General features: G+C 36.1%; 2 protein-coding genes and 1 pseudogene across 2 annotated transcripts; all 3 read left to right on the top strand.

The window, feature by feature from the left end:
• Positions 1-3,698: 3,698 nt before the first annotated feature.
• Positions 3,699-4,592, top strand: LOC133317591 (uncharacterized mitochondrial protein AtMg00810-like). The gene has a single exon (XM_061519448.1). It carries the CDS (start codon positions 3,699-3,701, stop codon positions 4,590-4,592), a length of 894 nt encoding a protein of 297 aa, XP_061375432.1.
• A 7,021-nt stretch (positions 4,593-11,613) lies between these two features.
• Positions 11,614-13,377, top strand: LOC133317590 (transcription factor bHLH47-like; annotated as a pseudogene).
• A 787-nt stretch (positions 13,378-14,164) lies between these two features.
• LOC133317587 (HVA22-like protein a) lies at positions 14,165-16,995 on the top strand. The gene is made up of 5 exons (XM_061519445.1): positions 14,165-14,537; positions 14,770-14,796; positions 14,914-15,036; positions 15,910-16,153; positions 16,716-16,995. Exons 1-5 carry the CDS (start codon positions 14,476-14,478, stop codon positions 16,767-16,769), a joined length of 510 nt encoding a protein of 169 aa, XP_061375429.1. The 5' UTR covers positions 14,165-14,475; the 3' UTR covers positions 16,770-16,995.
• The last annotated feature ends 3,895 nt before the right edge of the window (positions 16,996-20,890 follow it).

Genomic DNA, 20,890 nt, shown 5'->3' with positions numbered 1-20,890 from the left:
CAAATAATTAAAGAAACTCCAAAACATCTTTGGAGGGACAAACTTAAAATACAAAATTTAAAAAACAAATTACAACTCTAATTAAATAGAGCAAAATTACACATTAATTTAAAATTCGAAATTTAAATTTCGGGCACCATGACCATCCCCTTCCTTTTTGCACCTGAAATGTTAGACAACTTACAAGTACAAAATATTATCATATAATATGCTTCTCACATATGTCTTGATATTTAAGAATTAAACATCAACACAAAAATTCAAATTCAAATTTTCTTAATTCCTTATTTGGTCGAATTATATATAACAATCAATATAATTCAAATTTTGTTGACTCTTTCTCAAAGAACACAAAATTAAACCATGCATGTAGCCATAAACACCTTAATGGCCGAACCATATACATATGCATATGATGCAAATTTTCGAAAAAAATTTCATGCTTTGATCATGATACAATTCATGGAGAAAATAAGAAAACAATCAAGGTATTTAAAATACCCTTCATGGTCGAACTCTACCTTTCCAAAAGGTGTTTCCTTTTAAAACTTTCATAAAGAAAGAGAAAAATAACCATGAGCACATATGGATATATGAACATAGCAATCATATTAACATGTTCATAAAAACGATAACTTTAACGATTTAAAGCATTGTATATTAAAATCCATATGTAAAAATTGAATCTTTAACTCTTTAAAAAAATTTTAACCGTGAAAAGCATTCTCACAAACAAAGTACCATCACCCGCCGATAGTAAAGCAACTGGGCTCTGACACCACTTGAAAGTAAAATGACCTTGAAGGTCGAGGCATGTGATAGGGAAAAAAAAAATTTCGCTAGCGGAACACACATGCACATCAAGATACGTGCTTTAAGACGTATATTATACCTTGTTCGTGAAACTTCAGGATGATCAAGGTCAGGTTTGAAGGGTTCAAACCCTCTAACGTTGATCCACACCACACGCGTCTAGATGCAAGAACTCCTTCTTGTAGAACCACCAATTGATCACCACAATGAGGCTTGCTATGCGCTCAATGTATGAAAGAGGAGGTTAGGCAAATGTGTTTAGAAGAGTGATGTTTTAAGAGAGAAAACCTCACAAGGTGGCGCATGGAAGGAGGAGAGAATGGCTAGGTTTTTTCACTTTAAAAACCCTAAGGAGGAACACACTTATATATTGCACAAGAGAGTGAGGGAATAAATAAGTGAAATCAGATTTTTCACTTCAAAATCCCATGAAAGTGGCGCACAACAAATGAGGAGATAAAAGAGTTGTTGCAATTCGAAACTCCCAACAACCTCTCCATTGAATCCTTATGAGATAAGGTCTTTATCTAATCAAGATTCTGACCTGATGGTCATCACATGACCCACTCATACTGTGCGCCCCATTCAGTCCCAAAAGGAGTCCAGATACGTTTGAGTAGTTGCATTCAAACTTGAATCAACTCACTCAAATATTCTCCTAACAGACCGTATCTTTTGGAGCTGATTTTGATGACTAAATGACACTCACCAACAGCCAAAATCAGCGCCCCAATCTTCTTGGATCATGTCCAAAAGATCTCCTCTTGATACTAGTGATTTGTTCCAACAAGATCTTATCTTATCCTTTTGTTATGAAACAACTTTTCATAGCCAATTCAAATTTGAATTCAAATATTTAAATTCGAATATTCAAACATTCAAATTAAAACTTTCAAACATTCAAATTCAAAATTCAAATTCAAATTTCAAAATTCAAATTCAAAATTCAAATTTCAAAATTCGAATTCAAAATTCAAATTTCAAAATTCAAATTTCAAATTCAAAATTCGAATTTCAAAATTCAAATTCAAAATTCAAATTTAAAAATTCCAATTCCAAAATTCAAAATTTAAATGTTTGATAATTAATTTAACCAATTAAATTAATTAGTAGTGTCTTGGACTATCCAAGCTCATTACTGTGATCCATTCGCCCTCCACCCTCAAGGTGGACTTCCAAACTACTTCTTGGACTAATGACCATTATTTGGCCCAATACCTTTAATGCTAGTTCATCTAGACAATTAGGTGTTAGCGTGTGACCCATTAGGTCCAACATAGCCACTGACATAAATGAGTTTGGGCCCAATAAGCCCACAACCCATCTAATGACAACACAGAGCACTAGCAATGCTTTGTTGCCCCAGAACTAGTTAGATTAATGAATTGATCATCCTATTACACATATTTGGTTGCCGTATGTATTTCCCTTCGTATCGGTTACCTTCCCATTAACCTAGGGTAAGGAAATGTATCAACCTTTGCGGTTTAGGGTAAGCTTTATTCGAAATAGGGAATCTTCAATTTACTGACTCTAAAGGCAGATCATCTCATGATCTCTTTTACTATGCATAGATTCCCGAGTCCCTGTAAATGTCATCCCGATTTCTCCGGTTTACAGATAACCTAATCTCTCACAGAGTTTTGACGAATTCCTTCAGCTTATCACCCTAGCCCTGTGCTCTTTCAGGACAAGCCCAACAGTATACTTATGAGTCTCCATGTTTCAGGCAGACAAGGTATACAGTCAAAGCATGCCTTCTAGAACACAGTCTAGGTAATAACTTCTGGTCTAAGGAAAGACATACCCAAATATAAAGAGAGTACTCTAATGATACTCTCTGTGAGATTTCCTCATAGAGTCTCTTTGTGGGTCTGTTCAGTGCGAGCTATACCCTTATAGGTCCACCCACGACTTTAGCTAAGACATCTCCATATCTGTAGCACATGAGGTCTTTACCTTGTATCCGTATACAAGTAGATAAGTCGTGCTAGTCTTATCTGAGATCACTGATCCATATTCTCAGTGTCTCTAGACTAGGAACATAAAATTAGGAATAAACGTGTGGTATCCTTGAATCCTCATGATTGTGATCTCATCACAAATACTCAAGAGATACCTGTTCTATTCCAAGGGGTTTATCCAGTTTATTCATAATATATATTAACAATAATATCGAGACATAATATGAAACAGGATAAAGAGTGCTTATTAATTATTTGCGACAATAAAGGTCTACATTTAATGTCCTTATTTAATCAAAAGATTGTCTGTAGGACACCCATATACTAACATCTTTTGCTTCTGCTTCACTATTACAAACTCCTATTCCTTCTTCAACTTCAATACATACCACTGAGGCTCCTTTATTTCATCCACCCCTCCCTGCCCGAATCAGAAAACCACCTCCTCACTTATTGGATTATGTTTGTACATCTACAGCTCATCCCATCTCTAATTTTTTTTCTTATACCAAGCTTTCTCCAACACATCATGCCTTTGTTAATGCCCTATCCTCTCATTTTGAGCCTTCCACATATTCAGAAGCATCCCAACTCCCTGAATGGTGTGCTGCTATGGCTGATGAGAGCACTGCTTTGGAGCAGAATAACACTTGGAAAATAGTTTCTCTTCCTGATGGTAAGATGCCCATTGGTTGCAAATGGGTATATAGAGTAAAATATAACTCCAATGGCAGTCTTGAAAGGTATAAAACCCGCTTAGTGGCTAAAGGATATTCTCAGCAGGAGGGTATAGATTTCGTGAAAACTTTCTCCCCTGTAGCAAAAATAACAACTGTCCGAGTTATCCTCTCTCTTGCAGCTATTTATAATTAGCATTTGATTCAACTAGACGTCAATAATGCTTTTTTGCATGGTGAACTCATGGAGGAGGTGTATATGTCTTCACCTTCGGGTTATAATCAACAAGGGGAGTCTCTTCCTCCTAATGCAGTTTGTAGACTCCAGAAATCACTTTATGGGCTCAAGCAATCCTCTAGACAATGGTTCTCAAAATTGTCCAGCACCTTGATCTCAATTAGTTTCCAGCAATCTACTTTGGATCATTCTCTCTTTAATATGTTTACTGATTCTTATTTTGTTGCTATATTGGTTTATGTTGATCATATACTCCTTGCTTTTAATGATTCTGCTGCTTTGCATACTTTGACTGACTCCTTAAACAACAAGTTTCGTTTGAAAAATCTTGGTGCACTCAAATATTTCTTAGAACTTGAGGTGGTCAGATCTCATAGTGGAATTTATTTGAGTCAATGTCAATATGTTCTCAACATTTTGCAAGATTCTGGTTCTCTTGGTTGCAAGCTTCAACCAACTCCAATGGAAGCCAACTTAAAACTATCCTCTAATTCTAGAGAACTTCTTTCTGACCCTACTTCTTACAGACGTATCATTGGCAAGCTGCTCTATTTGACATTCACACGCCCTGATTTGTCATTTGCTGTTAATAGACTCAGCCAATACATGTCTGCACCTCGGGTTCCCCACATGCTGGTTGTACAACGCATCCTTGTTTACTTGAAATGCACTGTTGGACAAGGTCTTTTATTTTCTGCAAATTCATCAATTCAACTAAATGTCTTCTCTGACTCTGATTGGGCTACATGCCCTAATAGTATGAGGTCTGTCACTGGCTATTGCATATTTTTTGGTGACTCTCTTATCTCTTGGAAATCAAAGAAACAGAGTATTGTATCTCGTTCTTCTGCTGAAGCCGAATACAGGTCTATGGCCAATGTTACTTGTGAACTTCTCTAGCTATTTATGTTGCTGAAGGATTTACATGTGCCACATCCTACACCTGCCCATCTCTTTTGTGATAATCAGGCTGCTCTCCATATCGCTGCTAATCCAGTATTTCATGAGCGCACCAAAACATTGATATTGATTTCCACATTGTAAGATAGCAAATCATCAAAGGGAAGCTTCAAACATTTGTTGTTCCATCTTCCCAGCAACTTGCGGATATACTCACTAAAGCATTATCTCCTAGTCTATTTTTTTCACTTCTTTCCAAGATGGGAGTGCTCAATATACACTCTCCATCTTGATGGGGAGTTTTAGCATATAGTGTCATTCTTATTTCTTATTAATAGTTCTTTTCTTTATTTGTTTTATGCCACCTCATATTTGTGGTTGTAATAACCTTGCACCACTTACGGGTATAACAAAAGATTAGCACACTCATTCTGTTAGAAGATTCTTTTGTTATATTTTGGGTATTGTTGCGAATAATCGGCAAGTGTACCATCGTTCCAAGTAATAAAATGGTAAGTAGAGTATCGTCTCCACGAGGATTGAGGCACTGAATTTATTATAACTATTCCTCTCTTGTTGGATGAATAAAAATGGTTTGAGAACAATTATGGTTTGTGAAATAATTGAGAACTATTCAAGAAATTGTAAATGATTCAAAAGTTCTTAAAGAAATCCAAGAACAACGGAATAAAGGTTGAGTAATTAATTGAGAGAATATTGCGGTAAAGAGACATCAACACCTTTATGATCCCCACCTTGTAACCTGAGTTACGTTTACATTCAATTATGCAATTGATCAAAGGATTCACTATCTTTTATTTGATTGGTTAAATCCTAATTCCTTTGTGACTTTAACCTTATTAACTCTATTAGGATCCTAATCCCTTAGAAACCCTTTTTTAAGTTAAGCCTTCGAATCAGTGAATCTTTCACGTTTGCGGTTCATGTAGCCTATCCCTAGTGCATACATGAACAGTTATCTTACCTCTTGTCAGGAATTAGAGTTCTAATATTCCTATTGAAAACCCTAACCCTCGCAATCCCAACAGAGTGATCAATTCTATAAGAATTATAAGATGAAGAATAAGGTAAAATAGCTCAATTAACATAGATGAATATAAATTTAATCAAACTACAAGGGGTTCACATCAAGGGTTGTGACCCTTACCACAATAATAGAACTAGCCAGATATATTCATGTCTGACAAAATAAACATAAAAGAAAATAAGTTTTAGGACCTAAAGAAGAGAAAGAAGATGAAGATCTTCCGTCTTGATCGTTTGATTCTCTGAAACTCCAAAAAGCTCCCAAGTATTCTCCCTCTCTTTGTTGTTTTTCTCTTCCTTGTTGTCAAAAGTTCTTCATTCCTCTGTTTTTCTGATCCTTTTATCAGGTTTTGGAAAAACCTGTTTTCAATTGCTCTCCAATTGGGCCTCTTTTTTAAGTAATTCACATCAGATTAGAGTTAAAAAGTATCGCCCACGCACTTTGCGCCAAGTCTGGCGCACTTTGCATGAGAAAACAGAAGGAAAACTGTGAAATGGCGCACCGTGCGCCAGGTCCGCGCACCGTGCACCACCTTCAGAGCACCGTGCGCCAGGATACAGGGACGATTTGCATCAAATGGCGTACCATGCGCCAGGTCCCGCGCACCGTGCGCCAGCTTGAAAATTGGACTTTTCTCTTTTGCTGCCTTTTGTGGTGTTTCCTGCTATTAAAACACATAAATTGAGTGAGAGAATGATTGAGAAAGAATAATCATTATTTCTTGCATTTATCACACATTTATGATTAATTCCTTGCTTCTTTTAAGTTAGAAAACATCATATGCTAGACGCACATCAAACAATTCCCAGATTTAGATGTTGTTGTCCTCAGCAATAAACAGAATTAAAACATGGGAAGCAAGGTTCAATTAATCAAGCATAGCATTGCACAGACAATCATAAAGATTACTATACTATGCATGAATGATTTCCAAATCAAAACTTAAGATGATGCTCATCAACTACATTCGAATATCAGAGTCTACTTGATTACCCCTCACAAGACATAATATTCACTCATCACTCAGTGTTTGGGGGTATTCATCATCACTTATTCCATCACAGCTGTTGTACTACCATAGCTTGATCCTTTTTCTCAAGTTCCTGAAGATGAGGAACATCAACACATGCAGATTGATCAAAAAGGCTTCTCAAGGTTATAACTTGGCTTGGCTTAAGGTTAGGATCTTTTGGAAAGTAGCTGAATAATCATTGAGATTGAAACACCATTTTCATTAAGACTCAATCATATCTCAATTCAGGTTTCAGCTCCACTATTTACTTGAATTCATGATTTATCCTTTTTCTCACCTTTTTCTTCATCATTCCTTTTTAATTTTTCAATTTATTTTTCTTTCCTCTTTGAATTCATTTGAGGACTGTTCTTTTCTTTTCCTTTTTCAACTGCTTAACTTCTAGTGGAGCTTACCTCAATCACTTCTAACTTTTGATTATTGACATTTCAATCTCAATCAAGGTAAGTTCTGATTGAAGTGGTTTAAACAGTTTAATCAGGTAATTGAACAAAAATAGTCTCAGCTCAACAAGGCTAGCAATTGATGATTTCTCAAGTGGCTATTTGGCCATAAGCTGATAGAATAAAATTCCTTTATCACTTCAATCAACACATGCATTGGAGAGAATTAGATCAAGTTCTAGAGTACTAACGCAGTGAGGACTCTCTAATTTTTTTTAATTGTATAGGCACAAACCTCACCAGCTGTGGTATCAAACTAGACTCTTCCTAATTTCATTTCAAGCATCATTATCCATTATTAACATAGAAATCAACAAACGAGCAATCATAATCTCTATTCATGCTCTATGCAATGCCATGACAATAATACATATCATACAACGCTTCCTTATTTTCAATCAAGGAATTGACTGAATAGCACCTCTAAATCTAAACATGCTTTCACAAATCAATTATTACTAAAAAATTAAAACTAAAACAAAAATAAACTAGAAAGGTTACAATAACTCCCCTGAAGTAGACATGAATTCTCTGATTTTCTGTTGAACTTTTGTGTTGTTCCTCTGTATGTGATACCTTAGATAACGCGTATGCGGTCCTAATTCCCAAATTTAGAATATTGTTGTCCTCAGCAATAACTAAACTAGTCAAAGAAAGTAACTGCTGCGCAAGTAAAACACACACCTGAAATATCAAACAGAAAATAACATGACCAATGTACTGGAGAATTACAACCCAAAACACTAAAGACGTTTAAATGACCTTAACATAATTAAATAAGAAAATGACTAAAAAATTATTGGGTTGCCTCCCAATCAGCGCTTGTTTAACGTCACGAGCCTGACGTACCCTATGTGATCATGGTGGTTGGTAACTCAGGCTCAATGATGACACCATACCCTTGCTCAGAATTTGTGTCCTGCCATGGTTATACTCGTATGCATGTGGATGAGGAGGATGGATTTTAGAAACTTTAAACTTAGTTTTCACATGTTTTTTCTTGCTCTTGGGCTTTTCCATCTTAACATTTGGCTTGTGTTCGTCATGCCGCTGATGGAATTCCTTCTTGTTCCCTTCCTCAATTTTTTTCTCAGCAATGTAGTTGACTTGATTCTTAGATTGAGAGGCAGGCAATGAAGGAGCTTCATTTATAGGTACCTTGAATATTGCTTGCTCTCCATCCACGCGCATTATCAACTCACCCTTAGGTACATCGATTAATGCTCTTGAGGTTGTTAAGAATGGCCTCCCGAAGATCATAGGCACACTGGCATCTTCATCAATGTCAAGAATAACAAAATCAGTAGGAATTAGAAATTTGTCTACCTTGACTAGCACATCTTCCACAATACCATGTGCTTGCTTTGTTGAGCGGTCAGCCAGTTGAACATTCATCTTGGTTGGCTTCACTTCATTAATTCCCAGCTTCTTCATCAGGGTTAATGGCATCACATTAATGCCAGCACCAAGATCGCATAAGACTCTCTCTATAGTCGTCTTGCCAATTGTGCATGGAATACTGAAGCTTCCAGGATCCTTCAACTTTGGAGGCATATTTTTCTGTAAGATTGCACTGCACTCCTCTGTTAGTGTTATCGGTTCATCCTCTGTGAGCTTCCTCTTCTTAGATAATGTTTCCTTCAGGAATTTGGCATATGAAGGCATTTGCTCCAGAGTTTCTACAAAAGGAATATTAATCTGCAATTTCTTAAAAATATCTAAAAATTTAGAAAATTTCTTTCTTTGCTCATTTTGCTTGGGCCTCATTGGATATGGAGGTTTCTCAAAACGTGAGAAATCTCATTGCTTCTTTTGAACTGCAAGAGGTTGTTCCTTTGCTTCTTCTTTATCCTTTTGAGCTTGTTTATCCTTTCTTATAGGAACTTCAACTTCCTTTTTTATAGCTCCTCATTCCTTGTAGTAATGACATTGCATTGCTCCTTTGACACTGCATTGCTCCTTTCTTGACTCCTCTCAGCTAGTTGTTTTGAAAGTTGGCCAATTTGAATCTCTAAGTTTCTGATTGAAGCATCTTGATTCTTATGGTAGGCTCTTGTTTCATTCATGAAAGCATCAGTAGTCTGGATATGATCATTAGTGGTCTTAGAAAGCTGCAACATTGTTTTCCCCAATTTTGATGGCTCCTTATGTGGAAGAGGAGGAGGTTGCAGGTAATTGTTGGATTTATAATCCAAGCCTCCCCCTTGATTTCTCCTTTGAAAATTGCTTCCTTGGGCACCATTCTGATTCCTTTGAAAGCTTTGGGTATTCTATGGTGGCCTTAGATCATACCAAACTCCATTGACCTGGAACGGTTCAGCTCCCATGAGTGTTGGGCACTCATTAGTCTCATGTTGCTCTTTGCAGTATTCACAGTTAAATAAATTAACTTTAGCTGTTGAGACTTGCATCGTATCTAGCTTGGCGTTCTTGCTAGCTAGCTGTTGAGAGATCACCTTTTGCTTAGCTAGTGATGCATCATTGTTCTCCAGTTGTAGAAGTCCTTTCTTTGGCTGAACAGGTTGGACTGCCATAGATGCATTCTCATTCCTTGCCATAAAATCAATCAGCTTTAAGGTTTGAGTTGTTGTCTTCTTTCCTATGGTTCCACCAGCTGCACCATTGACAATCATTCTGGAGTCTGGTGTCATCCCATTATAGAAGACTCTGACCTTTTTTGTCTCTGGCAAGTCATATTGGGGGCACTTCCGGATCAGTTCCTGGAATCTGGTCCAGGCTGCACACAAATTCTCTCCCGGTTGTTGAGTGAAGTTGGTAATTTCATTTACCAACTTGTTGTACTTTTGCATAGAAAATTGCTCAGCAAAGAATTTAGCTTCCAACTCCTCCCATGTTCTGATGTTGTTGGGAGCTTGTCGATCCAACCATCTGAGAGTTTTCCAGGTCACAGCAAACGGGAACAATCGGAGTCTGATTGCATTATCGGATACTCCGTGGTGTTTGATTGTATCACAAATTCTTATGAATCTATCTATGAAGTCATGAGGATCTTCATAGCCCTCCCCACCAAATTGAGTTTTCTCCACCAATGTGATCAATGATGGATGGATGTCATAGTTGTTGGCATTAATCGATGGCCTCACAATGCTGGAATTGGGCCTTGTAAACAATGGAGCCAAGACTGACTGCATCAACTCTTCTTCCGATGGTGGATCTTAAGCTGCCATCTCTATTTCTACTTCAAATTGTGGAGTAGAAGTTTCTGCTTGCCTTCTCTACCTGGTAGGTTGTCTTAATCTTCTTGTAGTCCTTTCTATCTCTGGATTGTAGATCAAAGTTTTCGGATTGACTGTACCACGCATAAACTAAAGCAAACAGTTTAGTAACACAAAATCCAATCAAAAAAATCAAAAGTTAAAAATAAATTTGGCGTATTCAATTCCCGGCAACGGCGTCAAAAACTTGTTGCGAATAATCGGCAAGTGTACCGATCGTTCCAAGTAATAAAATGGTAAGTAGAGTATCGTCTCCAAGAGGATTAAGGCACCAAATTTATTATAACTATTCCTCTCTTGTTGGATGAATAAAAATGGTTTGAGAACAATTATGGTTTGTGAAATAATTGAGAACTATTCAAGAAATTGTAAATGATTCAAAAGTTCTTAAAGAAATTCAAGAATAACGGAATAAAGGTTGAGTAATTAATTGAGAGAATATTGCGGTAAAGAGACGCCAACACCTTTATGATCCCCACCTTGTAACCTGAGTTACGTTTACATTCAATTATGCAATTGATCAAATGATTCACTATCTTTTATTTGATTGGTTAAATCCTAATTCCTTAGTGACTTTAACCTTATTAACTCTATTAGGATCCTAATCCCTTATAAACCCCTTTTTAAGTTAAGCCTTCGAATCAGTGAATCTTTCACGTTTGCGGTTCATGTAGCCCATCCCTAGTGCATACATGAACATTTATCTTACTCTTGTCAGGAATTAGAGTTCTAATATTCCTATTGAAAACCCTAACCCTCGCAATCCCAACAGAGTGATCAATTCTATAAGAATTATAAGATGAAGAACAAGGTAAAATAGCTCAATTAACATAGATGAATATAAATTTAATCAAACTACAAGGGGTTCACATTAAGGGATGTGGCCCTTACCACAATAATAGAACTAGCCAGACATATTCATGTCTGACAAAATAAACATAAAAGAAAATAAGTTTTAGAACCTAAAGAAGAGAAAGAAGATGAAGATCTTCCGTCTTGATCGTTTGATTCTCTGAAACTCCAAGAAGCTCTCAAGAATTCTCCCTCTCTTTGTTGTTTTTCTCTTCCTTGTTGTCAAAAGGTCTTCATTCCTCTGTTTCTGATCCTTTTATTAGGTTTTGGAAAAACCTATTTTCAATTGCCTCCAATTGGGCCTCCTTTTTGAGTAATTTGCATCAGATTAGAGTTAAAAAGTATCGCCCACGCACTTTGCGCAAAGTCTAGCGCACTTTACATGAGAAAACAGAAGGAAAACTGTGAAATGGCGCACCGTGCGCCAGGTCCCGCGCACCGTGCGCCAGGATACAAGGACGATTTGCATCAAATGGCGCACCGTGTGCCAGGTCCCGCGCACCGTGCGCCAGCTGAAAAATTGGACTTCTCTCTTTTGCTGTCTTTTGTGACGTTTCCTGCTATTAAAACACATATATTGAGTGAGAGAATGATTGAGAAGGAATAATCACTATTTTTGCATTTATGACTTATTTTCACACATTTATAATTAATTTCTTGCTTCTTTTAAATTAGAAAGCATCATATGCTAGACGCACGTCAAGTATCACCCTTTGCGTGTAATTCAGTTGAGACATTTAGCAATATGAAAAATGTTTCTTCTTCATTCTCTGGTTTCCATGGTTTCCATGCTCTAATACAATAGATTCAAACCCATGGCTTATCACTCACAAAAGAATTTGATGCATTGACGTGATCCAAGCATAAATTTTCATAGTTCTGTCTTCTGTGCGTTTAAAGCTTTTAGTTTTTTTCATTTTTATATGCAAAAGCTCTTGGTTTTATTTCAATATATCCTGAACTTCTCATGAGAGTAGCGGTAATAGTAGGAGCAGCAGCACTACATGACAACTGTGTCCTGCATGAGTAGTTTATGTGGATTCAGTTTCTAAAAGCTTGATGTGTTGCAGGTTTTCTCCTAATAAAAAGAACCAAGGGAAAGTCCCTAAGAGGGTTCACGAGGCTGAAAGAGAGAAAATGAAGCGTGAACATTTGAAGAACTCTTTCTTGGCCTTGCCAATGCACTTGGTAACTTCTGGTGCCACCATCTAAATTTTTTATTATGTTTGAACTTGACTTTCCCCTTGTTTGCCTCATTCAACTTTGAAATTGTGTTTGGTTTTTACCTTGTAGATCAGGTCACTTTTGACATGTTGCAAGATATAACAATAGTGCTGTTTTCTTCATTCTTCTTTTGGGGTTTGGGGTTTCCTTTTTCACTGGCAAGGGAATAACAGATCTTCATGAGCAGAACAACGGAAAAGCTTCTATATTGAAGGAAGCCACCAAACTACTAAAAGACCTGTTCGGTCAAATCGAATTCCTGAAGAAGGAGAATGCATCTCTATTCTATGAAACTCATTATGTAAGTGCTTGACAAGCTTTTTCCTCCTTTTCCTTCAATTTTACCCTATGAAGAACACTAGTGTGTGTGTGTGTGTCTGTGTGTGTGAGCATTTTTATCATATGCTAGGTAAATTGTTATCCTTTCTATTTAAGCAAACAGTGAATATAATCAATCTTTCAGCCGGTTAATATCATTTCCATCAAACTTTGGAAACTATTATTGATAACGTGTTCTTGTATCTGGTTATATATCATGCAAGTAACTTCATTGAGCAGATGACTCTGGAGAAAAATGAGGTGGAGCAGGAGAATTCTGCTCTAGAAACACAAGTTGAGAAACTTCAAGGGAAGATAGAAGCCAGAGTAACCCAGTCTAGACCTGACCTGAATGTATCTCCTAATTTTGAGCTTCAGCAGCCAGAAAAGACAACAAATTTTGTAGGAGAAAGCCTCCAATTGTCTTAACATAGAACCTACATTGCAGCAAGGACCTGCAGTTTTGGTTGTACCCTTTTGTCCTCATCATCAAGCTTCTTTATCAGCGCATAATGTTGCTGAACTGAGGCCAAAACTCACCTTCACTGTTAATAAACCGCATGCCAGGTATGCCACATCAGCTGATTCATGGCCATCCCAGCTTCTTGGAGAGCAAACAACTTCAAGTTAACAATGTTCATATTTAGAGTTATAGTTTCAGTAATTGGTGTCGAGAAATTTGGAATTTGGATGTCAGAAAACAAGTAGTAAACATTTTCTCTGTTTTTTTTCCTCTTCACATTTTTAGTTTTCCATAAAGGTGGGAATGAATTGGCCACTCTAACTATGCATTTGAAGGGACGAGGTGAAACTATGAATAGAAAGATCTTGAACAATATTATAGAAGATAAAAAAGAAATAATAATCATTTAGCCTTCGGATTATATGTAAACTTGTATTTAAAAATGTTGATGAACATTAAATAGTTAACTATAATCAAGAAATATATGTGAACTTTTATATGTGTGAAGTGTTGTATATAGCATTACTAACCATAATTGAATTTTAGAGTTTTCAAAGAAACCTTCGAATTCAACATAAAATGACAACTTAACCACTCCAAAGAAAAAAAGAAGAAAAAAATTATATCAATTCAACAAGATCACTAATGAATTTGATGAATGAAAGGCATGTCAACATCTCTTGTTATTGTCGTCTTACCTCGAACACTGTTGGCTTGGTTGGAATACAATTCTTTGAATAAATTGTATCGATTCTGTGGCCATCGAGATTGCGTTAAATTTATTGCTCTATCAAAAAAAATTTGGGAGAATATTGTTACAGCAAGTGTAAGTCGATTAAATTAACTAAAACTAAAAAGAAATAGAACATACGAGAACCATGAGTAAACTAATATAAACAAATACCGTAATATCATAATTGTGTTCAAAAGTAAAGTAAGGTTCCCTTTATGCAAATATTTCATTAACCGAACCTACCAAGTAGGTGCCTAAGAAGATTCAGTGCATGAGGAACATAGTGGTCCTTCATTCTAGTCCTTTAAGGAATGAAATCAAAATCACTGATCTTTAATCCAACGATTGATATTGGGGTTAGAAAAATATCCCACAAACAAGGCCACACTGTAACACAACAATTCTCTCACTTTCCCTTTTTATCTTACAGACAACTAGCGGCAAATCCTAAGCACACTCTCCAAAGAATCAAAACATCCTTAGTTTAATTCACTGACACACTCCTTCAAGAGAGAGAGAGAGAGAGATCAAATATGGGTTCTGGAGCTGGAAATTTCCTCAAGTTGGTTCTGAAAAATTTTGATGTTCTTGCTGGGTATGTTTTAATTTTTCCTCCTTTTCTAAGAAATCACCTTCCCTTTGTTGCAAAGCACGCTACTCTATGTTGGAAATTTCTTTCTAACACGAGACTTAATTATTACTATAGGGCTTCACACTGTACAGCAATAACTAAATTAACCATATTTTCTTATTTCAGTGTTTTTTTTTTTTTTTTTTTCCCTTTGTCGTTTAACTGATACCTTTTGGCTATGGGGTTTGTTATGCAGGCCTGTGCTGAGTCTTGCGTATCCTCTGTGAGTGCACATAGGACAAATGTTGACAAGTTAACTTTTTTATGTTCAGTTTGCATTTATTTCACTGCTCCTGTGTGCTGAGTCTTGTGTGGTTTGTTCTATAATATAATGCCACAGATATGCTTCAGTTAGGGCTATTGAGAGCAAGTCTCCGGTTGATGACCAGCAATGGCTTACTTATTGGGTTATGTATTCCTTGATCACCCTTTTTGAACTTACTTTTGCCAAAGTTCTTGAATGGTAAACTTTTTGCCTTCACTGTTGAATCTTCTTTTTTGTGATTTTTCTTGTGTACTTGACCTAATTTGAGTGCTTAATGTATTTGATGAGAAACCTGAGATTTTGACCCCCATTGTTATTTTGAGGGTTGTAACTGTTTTGAGATGTAGTTAATTTGGAGGGAATTTATGGTAAGATCAATTTGAGAAAGAAAAGTGGTTGTTTACTTGTTTAGTGCAATCATACCTAAGCTTACCAGCAATATAATTCATATTTGACCCCTGTTTTTTGGTGTTAAAGTATTACTCCAATCTCGAATCATGTCTAAAGATATACAATTTCGGTTCTGTTTTACATGGAGTATGGATATAAAGACACTATTGAAACTGAATTCGAGTTTAATTTTGTTTTAAGTTTATTGTTTATTTGAGAGCCGCAAAATATATACCTTAACTTGTCCATTGTGGTGTAGTCTTAGAAAATGCTGTCACAAACCAATAATTATTGGTTCAAGTGGAGCTTGTTCCCCTCAGTCATAGGTTTGAGTTTTGAGTCCTAGGAATGGAGAGAATGGTGTTGGGAAAGCCATCCCTTTTGGCCAACTCTCGAACCAGATTAAACCGGCTTAGATACCAAAAAAATTAAAAATTAAAATGCTGTTATAAATCTATAATCTTAAACATTTAAAGTAAAGGGTTTACGGGTATACCAATAGGCCATGCAAGTATACTTTATAATGTGTAAATTGCTGTTGAATTCGTGTAACACATTATCTGCGTTATATCAACCTTTGTATTATGTTGTTATGACTCATGAGTATATTTAGAGAGATAATTGGGTGGGTGGTGGGGGCTTGCTAAACTTGTGGTTAAATTGTCTCATTCTGTATTACAGGATTCCTATGTGGCCATATGCAAAGCTGATCCTAACTTGCTGGTTGGTCCTTCCTTACTTCAGTGGTGCTGCCTATATTTACGAGCATTATGTTAGACCTTTCTTTGTCAATCCTCAGAACATTAACATTTGGTATGTTCCAAGCAAAAAGGACTCTTTGGGTAAGCCAGATGACATTCTAACTGCCGCAGAGAAGTACATTCAAGAGAATGGAACTGAAGCATTTGAGAATATGATCAGCAAGGTATTTCCATGTGTAAAATTTGGCTATCACACAATTATGTTAGATGCATGAATGGTTTTATTATATCTCTAACATATTTATATTATATATAATACAAATCCGAGAAACAATTTTTTTTGCAAATATGCAAGGTAAGACTACTTACAAGGATTGTCTTCACTAGTCGGGGTTTAATGTGTTGGAAATTGACACACAAATCGTACAAATCGAGAAAACAGAAAAGAGAAAGTCACACATAGGTTTATCCCGATTCACTCAGTGTAGGCTACGTCCAGCTTGTCTGTACTATATTCACCTCACTGCCACTCATCACAAGTCACTCAATTTACAATGAGATATAAATAGGATTTAGAAAACCCCAACAGCAGTTATTTATGGACCCAAACTACTAAGAAAAAAAATTACAATAAGAGCGAGACCCTAGTTGCCTTTCTGCTGACCTCGCCAGTTCAAATGTGAAGTATGAGCCATACCCAACATAATGAGGAGTGATTTTTTTATCTAATACTATGTTATATGTTGTATCTTACATGTTGTACTATTGGTGCCCATCACCATGCAGGCTGATAAATCAAAGAAAAGAGGCAAAAATGCAAAGTATGAAGGGAGTCATTGAATCCAATCTGGTAGCTTCTGTCTTGTTTGGGATAAGGGGGTGCATGTATATGTTAGCATGGTACTGACATATTACTTTTTCTTTTTCTCTGTGGAGATAATTAGGTTTGGTTTACCTTTCATTGAGTTCTTGTTAGCGTGTAACTATCTCAGGCTAAGCCATCGATGTTTTGTCTCATGGCTATGACAATTATGGTATATAGAATTATAGATAATAGAGGTAAAAATCAGCTTGTTGATTCTTTTCTGTTGTCATATTTATTCACAGCCCCAACCGCCTAGAAAATAGGCCGTTGGTCGACATTATATAACTTAAATCAACACATTATTTTGTTTAATGTGCTTCACAGCTTTCAAGAAACTTCGTATTTATTTATGAGTTAATATTCTTTTCGGTCCTTAACAAATTTTACAATGTCCGCTTTAGTTTTTAATAAATAAAAAGGCTACTCGTGATCCATAAGAAATTCAAGGTGGATCCATTTTAGTCTTTTTGAGGGACTATGGGTCTTTTTTGAATTTGTGAGGAATCACGATTTCAACTAAATGAGTCTATTTTGAATTTTTTCGGATCACGAATAGCTTTTTTATTTGTTAGAAACTAAAGTAGTCATCGTGAAATTTGTTTTGTGGACCAAAAAAAATATTTAATCTTTATTTATTTAGTTAGCGAATAAGTACCGTGATTACACAATGGACCCTCGGGTAATTGAAGGGCCTTTGAGGAACCCTTATCTGGCGATCGATCCCTCAACTTGCTCATAAAGTAATTTATCCCTCTAGTTTACTTGTAAGTTTAGTCCATTTAATTTTCATAGCATGAATGATGTCCCCTTAATCGTTTATTTATAGTACAATTAAAGACTATAGTTACATTCTGTTTACAAGATTTAACAAAGATGTTGATTAAAACATATAAGATAATTAATTTCCATTAACTAAGATAATGCAGATTTGTAAGCCGAATTTTATTTTAAAAAATGATTATAGTTCTGAAAAAATTGGAGGAATTAAATTCTTTAATAAGTAAACTACGAGGATAATACTGCTTTTGTTAAAATTGTAAGAATTATACCTAGAAAAAGAAAAAAAATATTAAATTGTGTTGATTAGCTAACCGAGAGAATGAAAGTACAATAAGCTTAAAATTACATTGCATGCCTTTTGTGAGGATATTACATGGAATATGTTATCCGTTGAATATTAATTTTGAAACTTGCTATTTGTCAACAAACCATGAAGCAACAAATACATAAACTATAAAATACTTGGTATGTATTTGGATTAACTTGCTATTTTCGAGAGATTGTTAAAAAATGATTATTTCTGCAAAAATGATCGAAATCCAAAATGTATTAAAACTATGTTTGGATAAGGAAGTTAGAAGGTCAAATGGGGGGATATCAATGTTTTATGTGAACATCACCTTTAGTGAGGATATTGCATGGACAACATTATCCATATTTTATTAAGGGTAATATGTTTCTCAAATTATCTCATATACACGCAAAATTAGGGGAGATTCACTAAAAAGAAAAAAAAAGAGAAAGCAAAGAAATGGGTCATATTTATTTTTTATGTACATTAGGTAAAATTGTTTTATATAACATGAGAAATGTATTCCTCATTTATTAATGCTTCAAGACTTAATATTTGTCAACAAAAACATGAATCAACAAACTCAACCTGTAAAATACTAAGTGTGGGTTTAGATAGCTAATCTGAATTCAAAATGAGTTATAATCAAGATTTTGTTAAGAAAGCTTTTGAAAAAAAGAACAATTATTTTTTCAAAAGTAATGAAATATAAACATGCATTAAGACTATTATGTTTAGATAAGGAATTTGGAAGGAAAATGATGTGTGGGGGAGGGGACAAGATTTTACGTAGAAATTACCTTTATTTGTGAGTTTTTAAAAATAAGAGGACGAAAATAAACAATTATCATGAAATTCCCCATAAACCATATTAGTTTTTATGAACATTGTACAGTATGTTTGAGATTTCAAAGGAAAAGGAATCAAAAGGAAACGAAGAAGGATATAAAAGAAAAGTATGAGAGGTTAATTCCCTAATTTGAATGTTTATAATCCTTCAAAGTCATAAAAATTAGATTAATTATTCATAAAAACTAGGTTCCATGTTAATAAAGGAGGGGGTATTACCCATTCTCTTTCCTTCATCTTAAAAAGTTCGAAGGATGATGTTCACTTAAAACATTCCCTTGCTTCATTTTCCTCCCACATCCTTGCATCAATTTTGGTGTAACATGAGACGGTGCAATCAAGTTTGGCATCAAATGTTTTCTTAAAAAATTATAAGACAGTCATAAGCACATGACTAATATCTGTTATTGACGGTATAATAAGTGCTACACAATTTAAACTTACAACTTCAACCTAAATTCTCACTTACAATATGATAGGGGCTTGCTACCAGAGGAAGGAGAGATTAACACTCATGGAGAAGCGGAGGAAGAAATAGGGAAGAAGACACCAGATGAAGTACCACGTCGAAGGGGGAGTAGAATCAGAATGCCAGCTAAATGGGTTAAAGACTACATAGTTGGGATACGTGGCCATTAGGTGTCAATAAGAGACTTAGAAGGGATTAGTAAGTCAAGGCACAGGTGTGCTGAGAGTTGTTAATTGGGCCAGTAGCCTTAGCTGTTTCATGTTATTTCTTTTCATGTTAATTGGGCCAGTAGCCTTTAGCCCAACTCTTAATTTTTGTTTCAGTATATTAGGAAAAAGAGGTGTGAGAGAAGATCAGCTTACGTCTGTAACAAACTTGTCTTCTTCTTAACCTTCATTTCTGGAGTAATCAGCAAACTCGAATTGCTGAGTTATAATATAGCTACTTGAATTTTCCAATTACATTGTGAATCAATAGCTTAAGGCTATCAATTTGGTGCTTTCATAGAGAGGCAACTTCTGAACTTTCTCATGGCAGAAAGAACTCGCAGCTCTGTTAAACATACAACAATTGACGAATGTTTGAACCGATTAGCACATCATGACGATCAGTTCAATTCACTAGGCAACCTGTTGAAGGAGATGAACTTGAAGTTAACTATGGTTGAGGCAAAGTTGGATCAGAACCAGAAAAGCAAAGGGAAAATAGAAGGTCCATCGCACGGAGGTTTGGGAGATCTATTTGGAACAAATGCATTCAAGTCAGTGAAACTTACCATACCACAATTTGCTGGTGGCAACCCCGAGCCATGGATCTACAAAATTCAACAATTCTATGGGTTTCATAACCTCGCTGATGTAGAGAAATTCACTCTGACTTCGTTCCACATGGATGGATCAGTGGAAGAATGGTACCATTGGATGGATCGCAATGGCAGATTACGAACGTGGGAACAATTCTTGGTAGCACTCCGCGCCAGATTTGGACCTTCCCGCTACCGTGATCTGAGAGGAAAGGTTGGACGCTTAACTCAGGTGGCGACTGTGACTAAGTATCAAACTCAGTTTAAGCAATTGGCTAACCAGGTGATTGGGATCGATGACATCAGCCTTCAAAGCTATTTTGAATCTGGTTTAAAACCTGAAATACGTAAGGAGGTTTGTCTACACTTACCTGCATCGTTAGAACAGGCCATTGATCTAGCCAAGTTAATAGAAGATAAACATAATGACAAAAGTACTGTGAGGTCATACTACAACAGAAACACAGTGGGGTCTAATAGTGTTAACCAACCTGGACTCTTGCCAGCACCACCACGATCTACTACTCCAGGCACATTGACAAAAAAAGAAAGCATACCTATCAAGAGACTATCCTCGGCAGAAATGGCATATAAGAGAGAGAAGGGGTTGTGCTTCTATTGCGATGAAAAATACAACAGGAACCACATATGCAAGGGGAAGATGTTTATTTTGATAGTGCAGAATGAAGGGGATGAAAACATGGAGTCCGATGTACATGAATTAGAACTGGAACATTAAGTTAGTAATGAAAAGATAGGGGGTGAGGACAACTCCATGCCTGAGATCAGCTTGCATGCCATGACGGGTCAACACTCCACTAGTACCCTACGAGTTAAGGGTAGGATCAACAATACAGTAGTCCAAATCTTGGTGGATGGGGGTTCAACTCATAATTTTGTACAA

The sequence above is a fragment of the Gastrolobium bilobum genome, unplaced genomic scaffold, assembly GCF_033153095.1.
Source record: "Gastrolobium bilobum isolate Gb01-03AN ecotype WA unplaced genomic scaffold, APGP_CSIRO_Gbil_v1 utg29793, whole genome shotgun sequence".
Lineage (NCBI taxonomy): Eukaryota > Viridiplantae > Streptophyta > Magnoliopsida > Fabales > Fabaceae > Gastrolobium > Gastrolobium bilobum.
The sequence above is the reverse complement of the archived record's forward strand: the minus strand, read 5'-3'. Positions and strand labels throughout refer to the sequence as shown.

What these genes read in the sequence shown, in the direction of transcription:
- LOC133317587 (XM_061519445.1), top strand. Translation starts at nt 14,476, where the DNA reads ATGGGTTCTGGAGCTGGAAATTTCCTCAAGTTGGTTCTGAAAAATTTT. An exon ending in CTGAGTCTTGCGTATCCTCT is followed by an intron (nt 14,797 to 14,913) that starts GTGAGTGCACAT and finishes ATAATGCCACAG; the next exon opens with ATATGCTTCAGTTAGGGCTA. An exon ending in TTTGCCAAAGTTCTTGAATG is followed by an intron (nt 15,037 to 15,909) that starts GTAAACTTTTTG and finishes TCTGTATTACAG; the next exon opens with GATTCCTATGTGGCCATATG.
- LOC133317591 (XM_061519448.1), top strand. Translation starts at nt 3,699, where the DNA reads ATGGAGGAGGTGTATATGTCTTCACCTTCGGGTTATAATCAACAAGGG.